Source organism: Phascolarctos cinereus, unplaced genomic scaffold (assembly GCF_003287225.1).
Source record: "Phascolarctos cinereus isolate Bilbo 61053 unplaced genomic scaffold, phaCin_HiC Scaffold_9;HRSCAF=440, whole genome shotgun sequence".
In the NCBI taxonomy this organism is placed as follows: Eukaryota; Metazoa; Chordata; class Mammalia; order Diprotodontia; family Phascolarctidae; genus Phascolarctos; species Phascolarctos cinereus.
Window position 1 is genome coordinate 20,589,151 of NW_027556402.1, and position 12,184 is coordinate 20,601,334.

General features: G+C 45.7%; 1 protein-coding gene across 10 annotated transcripts in view; it reads left to right on the forward strand.

Annotated features, from left to right (window-relative positions):
• Positions 1–12,184, forward strand: part of SEC31A (SEC31 homolog A, COPII component) — a 73,319-nt gene that overhangs the window by 58,589 nt on the left and 2,546 nt on the right. For 6 of the 10 annotated variants that reach the window (XM_020988415.2, XM_020988416.2, XM_020988420.2 and 3 more), the window contains 4 exons: positions 6,255–6,313; positions 7,638–7,922; positions 9,534–9,653; positions 11,316–11,387. In XM_020988415.2, coding sequence (XP_020844074.1) covers positions 6,255–6,313; positions 7,638–7,922; positions 9,534–9,653; positions 11,316–11,387 — 536 coding nt within the window. Of the gene's footprint in view, positions 1–4,575; positions 4,615–6,254; positions 6,314–7,637; positions 7,923–9,533; positions 9,654–11,315; positions 11,388–12,184 lie in introns of all 10 variants that reach the window. The other 4 variants (XM_020988411.2, XM_020988412.2, XM_020988413.2 and 1 more) reach the window with 1 other exon arrangement.

A 12,184-nucleotide genomic window follows, 5' to 3' on the forward strand; every position in this document is an offset into this window, starting at 1 on the left:
TTGGATTCAGTCAGATGCTTGAGGACCTAGAGGGCCAGGTGTGGCTTCCAGGCCGCAGGTTCCCCACCCCTGCTCTGGTTGTTAACGAGTGACCCTTGAGGGCCTCAGAGCTATAGGGGCATATCCTTTGCTGAGTCAGCAGCCTCGGTCGTTAGGGTCCACTTGAGTTAAACTCTTACTGAAGCAAGTTGTGCCATATGTGAGCAGACGTTTCCATTCCCAGGATTTAATGCCCTTACAAACGTGAAGCCCATTCGGAATGGGGACCAGTGATGTATCAGCCACAGCAGCCTTTAATAAAAACAGGGATAAGGAATGGACCTGAGCGTTCATGGACTGAGGGAAGTCCCAGGCGAGAAAAATTCCTCTCCGGTGCTGTTTGGCACCTTCTCTGCGGCTCACAGATGGAGCCCTGAGAGGTTAGTCCAGGTCACATAGCCAGTGTGCAAGGTGGAGCTTAAAACTCAGGGCTTCCTAAGGGCCGCTACGTCCCATAACCATCCCACGTTGTCTCCCTAGAATTGGATGAACGGGCCGGGAAAGGGATAAATGGGACCCTCTCACTCCCTCCCTTTACAGATGGGCAGACTGAGGTCCAGAGATGCCGAGACTTGTCCATCCGAGGTAGCGTAGGGAGAGGAAAGCCCATTGCGTGGTAGGAGTCTCTGTTCTCTGCCTCAAGAGCCTCTGTTCTCTCCGCCCTCCCCAAAGCCCCCCAAATGCAAATTGTGCTAAATTAAAAAAAAAAAAAGCAGGGGCAAGTCAGCGGTGACCCAGTGCTCAGAGTCACTGCCATGTGTATTGGAACTGGACGTCACGCAGTACATGAGGTGACTGCTGCTGTGGTCCCTCCAGTGATGGGAGGACCAATTTCTGCTATTCCCTTAAATCATTTTCTGTTTTTCTTTGCTTAGCAGTATCCCTCATGTATCAGTTTTCTAGTTTATTTTAAAGATATGTTTTAGCACAGCAATTTGATTAAATGAACATGGAGCCAAATTACTCCAATTTCTGTGGTAATAATTTGAAAAATTTTATGGAAAATTGTTTCTAAAATCCCACTTCTGTAAAGAGTATTCATTAGTTAAGTACCAACAGTATACACATGTATTACATAAATTAACGTACAGAAATTGAATCTGTATGTAAAGGTATGCTATTAAATACTCAGGCGTTTTTGTGGGGAGAGGAGAGAGGAATGCATTTAAAAAGTTAACAAAAATATTTAATTATTTTTGGCTTCATTTTTCATTGTGAAGTAAAAACTAAATCTCTCAAGTGAAAGGTATCATGGGTTGCATCATAGCTACCAAATAGAGTTCTGATTAATCTAGTCCTAAATTTAGCCCACAGGCATTTTACACTTTAATAGGACTCCAAAAATTGTTTAGCAGCCCCACAGTATTCTAAGTCCATTTCAGATTAATTTTCCAAGTATTGAGATGTGTGTTTTTGGGGTGTGTGGGCCAGCCTGCCCACCTGATTCAGGGTGACAGCACACTGTTTTGGCCTGGCTGAGCCACCGAAAGGGAATAACCCAAAGAAGGTGACTTTCTGGGCCTCGGCATGCATGGAGGCCTTGGCTGCTCGTTGCATGGTAACACTGCTGTCTAACCTTCCTTTGTGTTACTAACAGTACTCTCAAGCACTTTGTGTAGGTCATGGAAGCGTGGCTTTGATTTCTAGTCTTCTGTGGCAGTTGTCAGGATGGTGGTTTTGTACAGAGCTGGAATGTTGTCTTGTCAGCTCCTGGCTCGAGAATGCCGTTTGCTAGTGTCTAAACTAGCATCTTTCGATCTCTAGCAGGACTGAACCAGGAGATTCCATTTTCAGAGTTTGGAAAAGTCAGTGTTATTTGGATAGGTGGCAATCAACAAATGTTTTTTGAACCACTGTTCAAGGCACAACACCGTATCCGGAGCTGTGCAAAGGGTGGTCCCTCCTCTCAAGAAGCGTATGTTCTAGTAGAAAAGATGAGACACATAAGTAGTTCAAGGCAGGGTATGAGTTATTGTCGTTTGGTTGTTTTTCAGTCATATCTGACACTTCATGACCCCGTTTGGAGTTTTCTTGGCAGGTACTGGAACAATTTGTGTTTCCCTTCTCCAGCTCATTTTATAGATGAGGAAACTAAGGTTTAGTGACTTGTCCAGGGTCACACAGCTAGTAAGTGTCTGAGGCTGAACTTGACCCCAGATCTTTTTGACTCCAGGCCAGCCTTCTATTCACTGTGCCACCTAGTTATCCTGTTTGCCTCACTTTCCTCATCTGTAAGATGAGCTGGAGAAAGAAATGGCAGACCACGCCAGCAGACCTGCACAGTGTATGGCCTGTACAACATATGGCCTGTGGGCCACCTGCCAGAGCAACAGGCCGGGTGTTGTGCAAGTCTGTGGCTTGAGTTGTGCAGGCCTGCCCTAAGGGGATTTTGCATAGTCAGTTTTGCTGAGGGATTTGCATTTTTGTGGGCCACCTGAAATCCTTTGGCCATGAGCATTATAGTACTGCACTCCAGTACCCTTGCCAAGAAAACCCCACATGGGGTCGCAAAGAGTTGGACGTGACCAGACAACAACAGGCTCTCCTGTAGTTGGACAAGGTCTAGCTGCTGCAAGCTAAATGCCACAGAACCACACTTCAGTTCAGCAAATCCATATTAGGTGCCTTCAGTGTTTAAAATACTGTGCCTAGGCCTAGGGAAAGGGTGGGTGGTGTGTCAGTAGACAGAAATGGAATGATGCAGCCTCCTTCTAGAAAACAGCACAAGCAGAGGTGAAAAGTCACAGGGCACATTTGGGGATGCGGAATAGTCAGGATTGTCTGGAGCATAGGGTCCAGATTGCCCTCTGGAACTCCCCATTCCATAGTCAGCAAACTTCCCTGAATTTCAGATCTCTTCTTGTTGAACTTTTTCTGGCTCTTTGACCCCATGGAGACCTCGTTCCCTCACCCAGACAACATTGTGTCCTTAGCCATCCATCCACTTTAGCACTGGCTGTGCTTTCTCTCATATCCCCCAACATGCTGGGCCAGGGCATGAGCAAGAAGATGAGTTGCTCTTTGCTCCCCATTGCCGTTTTCAGTGACGCCACTCATCAGTGCCTCCTTTGTTAAGGTCTGTGCCACTCAGATTCATTACCCAGTCAAGCGATGTTAATCTGTTGTGCCCTAGGAGAATGTGTGGGTATGTATATGTGTGTGGGGGGAGATATACACACAAGTGTGCAGGTGTACACAGGTGAGTGAGGTTGGCTTTTATATAAGACTCCATAAAAAGGGGTTTTATGTTATGTAATAGACTTAATTAGAAGCAGCCAGGAGAGTAGAGATCCTTACAGTCAGGAAACCTGGGTTCAGGTCCCACTTGTGATTGCATAGTAGTTGTGTGACCGTGGGTAAATCCCTGCTCTCCCAGAGCCCAGGCACACGTGGGCTGATGATCTGAATCAGTCGGGGGAGTGTCTGCCCCGGAGCTGTCCTTGCTGACATAAGCGCCGGCGTGGATCACTTCCTGGCCCCACCTCCACCCTGCTGGGTGCTGGGATGTTGGGGCTGTGGTTCATTGGCCCGATGCCAGGTAGGGCGTAGGCTTGAGGAGCACCAGGGAGTGTTTGAGTGGACACATGCTGGTTCCCTTGGCTTGAGAACATAAAGTTCAGGTGTGAGTTGGGGCAAGCCTGGAATCTTAATATTTCTTGCTTTGGGTGGTTGTCACCCGTACTCACCTTCAAAATCCAGGTGATCTTTATGTTGACTAGTTTCAGGCCTCTGTTCTACGATGAGGCATTCTGGTCTCTTTTAATTCCTCAAGGGAACCTCTGGGACACTAACCTTAAAAAAGTGACTTCTCAGGCCCCTGCACGAATCAGGATTCCTAGGTGCACTTTGGAGCTCGCCAGGGGCCAAGACAGGCCCTTGAGTGCGTGTGTGTTATCCACTGTGCACAGTATCCACATGTGTGGGCTGACTGCTGAAGCCCCAGAGCTTCCCCATCAGGATCAGTTGGCAGTGCTCTGGGCTGTCTGACATTTCAATATTTTCATCTGTGGCAAGTGTCCTACTGAAAATTTATTAGGACCATGTAACTGCCCCCCAAGGATGCCTTTTAGAATTGCTTTAACTATTGCAAATTTCTCTTTAAAAAAATAATAACGCAGATACAACAGACATAACATGATTGGTGAAAGAATGCCACCTCTTATCAGACAGCACTGGGCTTCCTCAGTCTGGTGGGAAATAAGCCATAATTTTGAAACAGTATTATGCTGAGAAAAATGAGGTTCAAAGTAAAATGAGATTTCATTCTTTCCTAGGAGAATCGAGCTGAGTAGAAGAAAATTACATTTCTGGGTTGATGAGGACAGACATGGCTTAAATTTATACACTTCACCCAGAAGCAAATTATTTTCTCAGTTAGTTATAAGATATTTCATATGCATAATGAAAAATCAACCTTAAGTATATAAATGAGCTAGATGTTTGGAGGAAGTGGGGTCAGAGGTAGATAATAGGTAGAGATTTTGGGGTGATTTCAAGGTGTGTATTATTTGAGTGACCTAAACATTTTGTTTGCAGAAAATCAGTCTACTCAAGACCAGGCGTCTTTGTTGGAAGGTGAATTGGATGTAGAATACGTCTTTTGGAATCTTTAGATCATCAAATGAAATTAATGAATAGACATTCCCATAATGCATGTGAATTTCCAAACTGATCAAATCCTAAATCAGAGCAATCTTGTTTTGCATTGGACTATCTGAATGAATCAAATTCTAAAACTGATTGAGTTTATATAATAACCATAGACTTTCTAACTACCTCTGTCTTGCAGATTTTTTTTCATAATATCTAAATTATATTGAGCAGAGGTTCTAAAATTATTTTCAGGGTAATGTTTCAGGAAGAGGATTTTTGAGATAGTAATTTCCTTCTCAAGAGGTAGTGGGGTGTGGTGGACAGAGTGCTGGACATGGAACTGAGCGACCTGGATCTGAGGCCTGCCTCTCACAGTTGCAGAGCCTTAGGCTTCTCACTTAACGTTGGCTATCATCAGTTTCTTCATCTCTGAAAGGGAATAATGATTATTGCCCTGCTTAGCTCAAAGACAGTGTAATGGGCAAGATAGTGTGTATAAAGCACTTGGTGGAAACTTTTAGTGAAACCCCAAGTCAGTGCTTACCTTTTCTGTCTTTATTTATTGTGCACAATGATCCTCCTACTGCTTCTCACTTCACTTTGCATCAACAGCTTCAGACACAGCTCTGTTCTGTCTATTTAAATAGAATTAATTTTGAAGACCAGATTGTCACAAGAGCTGCTTTAGTGTCAGAGAGGACTGTGCAGTTCAGTTGACAGGCCCCATGTTTGGGACTTTTCCTGTAGGTTGGAGCAGAATTTAGAGCTGGAAACAGATCTCAGAGGCCTTAGAAACACAGACTCTGAGAGTCAGAAGGGAATGTGGTGATCCTTTCTGATGAGAGGGGCCCCGCGCCTGCTGCACAATGTTGTGCCACTGTGGGCCAGCTCTCGTCACCAGCAAGTGTTGGCTTCTCAGCACCTTCTCCCACTGTTCCTGTTTCCTCCCTCTGGGACCAAGCAGAACAGGTCAAATCCTTCCCTTCTAATACCCTCACAGAGCTGGAATTGGCCCACCACCTGCTGGCATACAACCTGGAGAGCTAAGAATGGTTTTTATGTTTTTAAGTAAAGTTTTTTGTTTTTAGGATGCAAAAGTCATATGACATACTTTACCAAAAGCATTGCTAAAATTTAGGTAAATTAGGTTCATCTCCTAGTTGGAAGATCCATTCTAGAATTTTCCCAGTTTTCAAATTCATTGGATTGTTGTGTGCAGACTCTATTCTCTTTTTTGAAAATCAGGATAATATTTGCTCTTCTCCCATCACTCCTATTTTCTGTTTTCTGTCTTCTTTTATCTTGAGTATGATCTCCATTAGTCGTTTTTGCTCTGTCATTTCCAGTGTCAGAGTCCTATTCAGAGAAAACAGAAACAAATTAAGAGTTGAGAAGCCTTGTCTTCTTTCTGTTGCTGGCCAGGAAGTCTGATTCCCTCCTTTGCAGCTGAAGAAACTGAGGCCCAGAGAAGTTAATTGTCTTGCTTAGGGTCATGCAGCTAGTAAGTGTCTGAGGCAGGATTGTAGCCCAGGTCTTCCTGACTCCCAGGTCCAGCACTCTGGCATTTAATGTTCAATACAATTTGTTTTCCTAAAGGAAATTGCCTTCATTTTCTGTTACAGGACCTCAGAATGGTTGGAATGACCCACCAGCGTTGAACAGAGTTCCCAAGAAAAAGAAGGTAGTAGATGAAAGCAGTGACATCTTCCCCAGGCCCTCCCCTGTACCCCCTCCACCCATGGTATAGATATCCCCTATAAACAGAATTGTCTGTCGAGTCTGTTGAAAGTTCATGTCAGTGCTATCTCTAAAACCAGGGATGGAATGAAAATTGTCAGGTGGAATAAGCAGACCTTGTACTGATGTTAGCACCATGAATTAAGGATCCTTTTTTAGACCAAAAACATGTTTTCAGATGGTCTAAAAACAAGGTTCTGAAATGTCAGAGATGGATTTTTTAGGGGTGTTTAGTGCTGAGCAAAAGTTGAACGATGATGTATTAAGCCACTTAGCGGCTAAGCAGTAAGATTGTGAGATTAGGACCATCTTTTAGCCAAATGATGAAACAGAATCAGATGAGAAACAGACCGGAGAGTCTTGGAACTGAAAGGGTCTTGAGATGCCATCTAGAACAGCCTGTAACCCACGGGAATCCCTTCTACCACACGGGCAGCAAAGGGTTGGTCTTCTGGACTTTGCTGGAACAACCCCAGTGAGGTGGAGCCCTCTTTCTCCTTTGATAGCAGATGGTCCTGCACCAACCCTGAGGCTTCCCCTTTGCCTCTCCCACCCTTTGAGCTCTTCCTGTAGTAATAATAAAGCATGATCAGAGGTGAAGTGGCCTCTCCTGATCTGTTGGCCTCCTGAGATGTGTAGGGTTAGTGAGTCTGAATTCAGTGGTTCCCTAATAAACGTTCAGCACTTGGACGCTTTGTATGTGCAGGTGCCCAGAGTACTGGGTGTTAACAAGACAGGAGAGAGAGAATGAATTCAAGACTTGGTTCCTCCTTGCAGAGCTGACAGTCTGGTAGGGACCATATCACAGGAGATACCGGTAGTGAGTTTCAGAGGGACAAGACAAAATACATTGTAGGGGAAGGTCATTACTGACCATGGAAATCCAGGAAGCCTTCCTAGAGGGGCTGGGATTTGAATTTGGCCTGCCTAAGAAATGGAGAGGAGGAGGGGCTCGGCATTCCCGATATAAGAGAGGTCTGTAGGAGCACAGCGTGTGTTCAGGGAGGGACTTGCCCTGTGGGCTGGAGAAGAGAGGGCTTAGAGTGGAAGAATAAAGTGGAACAGGGCTGGAGGAATGTGCACATGCGGACCCTCTGCTGAGTACAATCCACCCGGTGATAATGCGTCAGCCTCACAAGGTAAATCTTGGGAGGCGAATTCTAAACACGTACCTTAGAAATTCTCACCTGGCCCAACCCTCTCATTCTGAGGGCATGGCAACATTCTTTTTAATTCTACTATTGTGTTTGTGTTTTGGCTTTTGAAAGATCCCCGACAACTTCACCCCGCCTGTACCCATCACCTCGCCAATCATGAACCCTCTGGGTGACCCTCAGTCACAGATGCAGCAGCAGCCGCCCCAGCAGCCCTCTGTTCCAGCACCGCTCTCAGGACAGGCTCCATTCCAACAAGCACATCTCTCGGGGAGCCAGCCCCTCCTGCAGAACCCCTTCCATGGCATGCAGCAGCCCCTGCAGCCTGCCATCCCACCAGCTTTCTCAAAGCCTAGTACGGAGGGTGCCCCGGGAGCTCCAATTGGAAACACCATCCAGGTAATCAGAGGAGTCTGCTTCCCAGTTTGACGGCTCCCCTTTGTGTCGAACTAGACGTAGCATGCTTGGATTAAGTGCCTGAGATGTTTTCAAATGTGAACCGCCTAAGCCATGGTATTGACCTTCGAATATAAACCACATATGTAAAAACTGTGGAGATAAGCATCTTTGTGTGCACAGGGTCCAACAATGGTGTTTGCTCTTCTGCAGGTCTGCACTGTGCTGTTTTCTGTTTGTTCAAAGTTGGCTACAATTTCAGGGCATTCTTCTGTCCCAGGTTCCTGTACAGAAACTGTTATCAAAAAGAAAGGTGGATTATGAAATACAAAAAACAGAAAGTTGTATTTGTTTGCAGCACAAAATATGACCACTTGGGGTGAGCATGTGTGTCCGTGTGGACCACTGAGAGGCTCCACAGAAGTAAAGGATCCATCATTCTTTGTGCGTGTAGCATGTGGTCGCAGTATCAAACAGCGGGATCATGTCTTGTTGGGGAGCAGATGGGAGCCTCAGGACAGTAATTCTCACCCTTGGCCCACCTTTTGTGAGGTGGCAGAGTTTTAGATCCTTCTTACAGCAGTGGGTGAGGAATTAAAAGATTCTTTTAGTGGGGACCAGCCAACATTTTGCTGTTTTTCAAAGATCTTCAGATTAGGAAAATTGCATCCTGCAAACGTTCAGCTAAATACCTGCTGCCTTGTAACATGTACCAACACAACCCAGGGTGCAGCCGGTCAGTCCTGTTTCTGCCCAGTACACCCTCTAGGGTTCAGGTCAGTTACACGTAATTGTCAGGCTGGAGAAAATCAAGAGGTTTCAGGCATAAAGTCTGCCCTTGGTGATTCAGATTGACTTGAGATGCAGGAGAAACTATAACTAAGGGTTTGTCCTCCAAGTTTGGTGTTAACAGCATTTCTAGTCCTTTCCCTATTTGGCAAGAATAATTAACTAAAATAGGAAACTGCTAGATGGATGGCTAACTTTGATGATGAGCTGTGTGGCCTCTCCTTCTTTGGGAAGCTTCCTGCCCTCCTTTGAGGTGATGTCCCCCCCTTCTCACCCTGAGGGCCATGTTTGCTTTAGGCATAGCCCAAGAAACAACGATTTTGGGTGTGGGCCAGAGACTTGGTTAATTCTTTCAACTTTTCCAAGTTCTTGAATAGGCCTGTATTATCAGGGTTAGGTCTGGATAGGAGGAAGCCCTCAGAACCACACTGGAAACCCAGAGCAGTCTTGGGTACCAGGAACGTGGTGCACTCATGTGGAAGCTGTCTAAAGCCGTGGCCTGTTCCTGAATTGGCCAGTATAAATCACAATGCCGTGTCACTTAATTGTCCTCAACCAAAAACACTGATTTGTAGCATTTTTTTTTTATTGAGCCGTTTCTAGGATTTGGTATCTCTGCCTGCCAACTAGTATGCGTAGTAGTATTTTGAATGCTGTGTCCACCATGGCAGACAGTGGGTAAATCACGAAGGGTGATCAGGCTATGTTGTTTGGGTGTCGCTGACAAGAATCCTGAGGTCCATGTGTGTGCACACCTGTTCTTGCACGTCTGCCCACATAGAGGGAAGGTCTGCATTCCTTTTAAAATAACTGTGTGTCTTTCAGCATGTGCAGTCTTTGCCAACAGAGAAGATTACCAAGAAGCCCATTCCAGATGAGCATCTCATCCTGAAGACCACGTTTGAGGAGCTCATTCAGCGATGCCTCGCCTCTGCCACAGACCCCGTAGGTGTTTTTCTTATGTTTTATATATTAGAACCATCCTGAATGCCTGTGTTCCTGTGAGAGTTCTTGCCAGTGGACCTTCAAGACGCATTTCTTAAAACTCCCATGTTCAGAGCTAAAAGAAGCTCATTTTACTTAGGGAGGACACTCCAACCAGAAAAGATATAGGGGCCACTGACCCCTCCATGAAGATCTCTGCAGGCTCTGTACTGACAAAATGTTGTCTTTTCACTGTTTTATGTATTTGTATTTGCTTTGTTAAATATTTCTCAAGTACCTTTTCATCTGGTTCAGGCTATATACTTGGGATGTTGCAGGTCTGTGGTTGCATTTGACTCTTCTGACCTAGAGAATATTACACATTAAATACCAGGATTACATTTTATGACACACATTCTTTTGGGGAAATTGGAAGGCATTTCACTCGAATCCTCTAGTCCACATCCTCAACATTAAACCTATTGAAAACCACTCGCACCAGGTTGCTCCGGCAGAGCCTCTGTCCCAATTCCATCCTGATTGTTTCCTGGGAGAGTCAGAGGTCAGACCCTGGTATGATCATCAGAGATCAGGACAGAGGGCTGGTGGCTGGCAGTGTGGCTCTCTAATGATGTCCACATCCCTGTGTTCCCATGTGATGCCACGGGACAGTGGAGGGGTGGGAGGGTTGGGAGTCCTCTCCTCTGAGCTCTGCGCCAGGGGTTTCTTGGCATGGCTCTCATCCGATGCCTCCTCAGTGCAGTGTGTACCTCATCTCGGGCTTTAGGACATAGCCGTCACTCTTGTTGCCTTACAGTCTCAGAGTGTGGCTGGGACTCATGAGCTGCCCCATTCCCAGGAGAGTGAGTCTGTGCTCTTTGTCTGCACTCATGGGCCTCCTTCCAGAAGGGCCCAGCTGGGCAACCTCTTCCTCTTGTCCCTGGACCAGCTCCTGGAGCCCCCTTTCTCCTCTGCTCCCTCTGCTTCTCACTCATCCCCCTTGTGGGACGTGCTTTCTTTTCTGGCTGATGTCACTGGCAGATGGTTGGCCAAGTTGTGTGGGTCAGTCCATCGTTTTGACTCTGGAGTCACAATGCACTGATTCTCCTCTTCACCTCCTCACTGCCCCGCCCCCCCCAATACACACAGGACACAACACAACCTTTTCTAGTCTGCATTTGTCCATGTGTTGCAGTACTCATGCCGTGCTTTGTTCAGCCATCGCCCAGCTGATGACCTTTGTTTTCAGTTCTTGCTATCAAAAAAAGGCGTTGCTTAAATATTTTTGTACCTCTGAGTCTGAGTATTCATGAATTGGAAGCAGCTAGGTGGTGCAGTGGCTAGAGCATTTTCCCTGGACTCAGGAGGACCTGAGTTCAAATCTGGCCTCAGACACTTACTGGCTGTATGACCCTGATCAAATCACTTAACCTTAACCCCAGGTAGCTCAAAAATAATTTTGTGAATTGAAACTTTTCTCATATGACTTTGGTTAGCTTGGCTTTCTTCTTTCAAGGACTGCCTTTTCATTTTCTTTGACCATTTATCTATTGGGAATGGCTATAACCAGCTCTAGAGTTCTAAGATTTTATCTATAAAATAAAAAAAATTTGGGAAGTACACTAAATTCTTTGGTTGAAATCTGTCACTGTCATTATTTAACTCTGTTTTCCTCTTCCACAGCAAACGAAGAGAAAATTAGATGATGCCAACAAACGTCTGGAATTTCTGTATGACAAACTTAGAGAGCAGACAGTAAGTTTTGGGGTATGCCAAGAAGAATGATGGTAAACTTCTTTTACTGGCACAGAAGCCTCTCCCCTGACTTTTTATTCACTAAAGAAAGGGAATGAATTATCACTTTGAGCCTATATGGGTTTAATTAGAACAAGCCATTCTAACCTAGCCTTGTTTTCTTTTTTAATCTACTAAATTGGTAGATCAGGGAAATGCCACGAACCTAGCATATGCTTGAGTTTCAGACCAAGTTGGTCTGAACCATATGATCTCCTTGGGATCAGAGAGGGCTGCATGTCCAGGCTGCAAGAACAGAGAGGTGGATTCCAGAGTTCTGCCTGCTGGGTCAGGGTTAGGCTGAGAGAAGTCCTCCAGGACAGTGCTGTGAGCTTCCTGCCCTCTGTGCTTGGCCATACCCTGCTCTTCAGCATTCTGATTCAATTACATGGAGGGCCTGTTTGTTAGATTTCTAGATGAAATGAAGCTGGCAGGGATAATTAGTTGGATGCCAGAAATGAGACCCCCAAAATGTAAACAGGTTGGAATGATTAACTAAGTCTAATGAAGTGAAATTGAATGAGGAAAAATGAAATTTTCCCCTTGTGCCATTGATTTTTCTGACCCCAAGTGCTAGACAGGGAAAGCTGTGAGGGGAAGGAGCCCTGGGCTTTGGGAGAGCACCAGCTGAGTGAGAGTCAGCGGCATGGTGGAGCAGCTTTTGGCTCTGGGAATGCCAGGGCATTGCCCAGAGTGAGGAATGCTGTGTGGCAGCATCAACCATACATTGCCTTGGAGACCACTTCTCGAGAACTCTC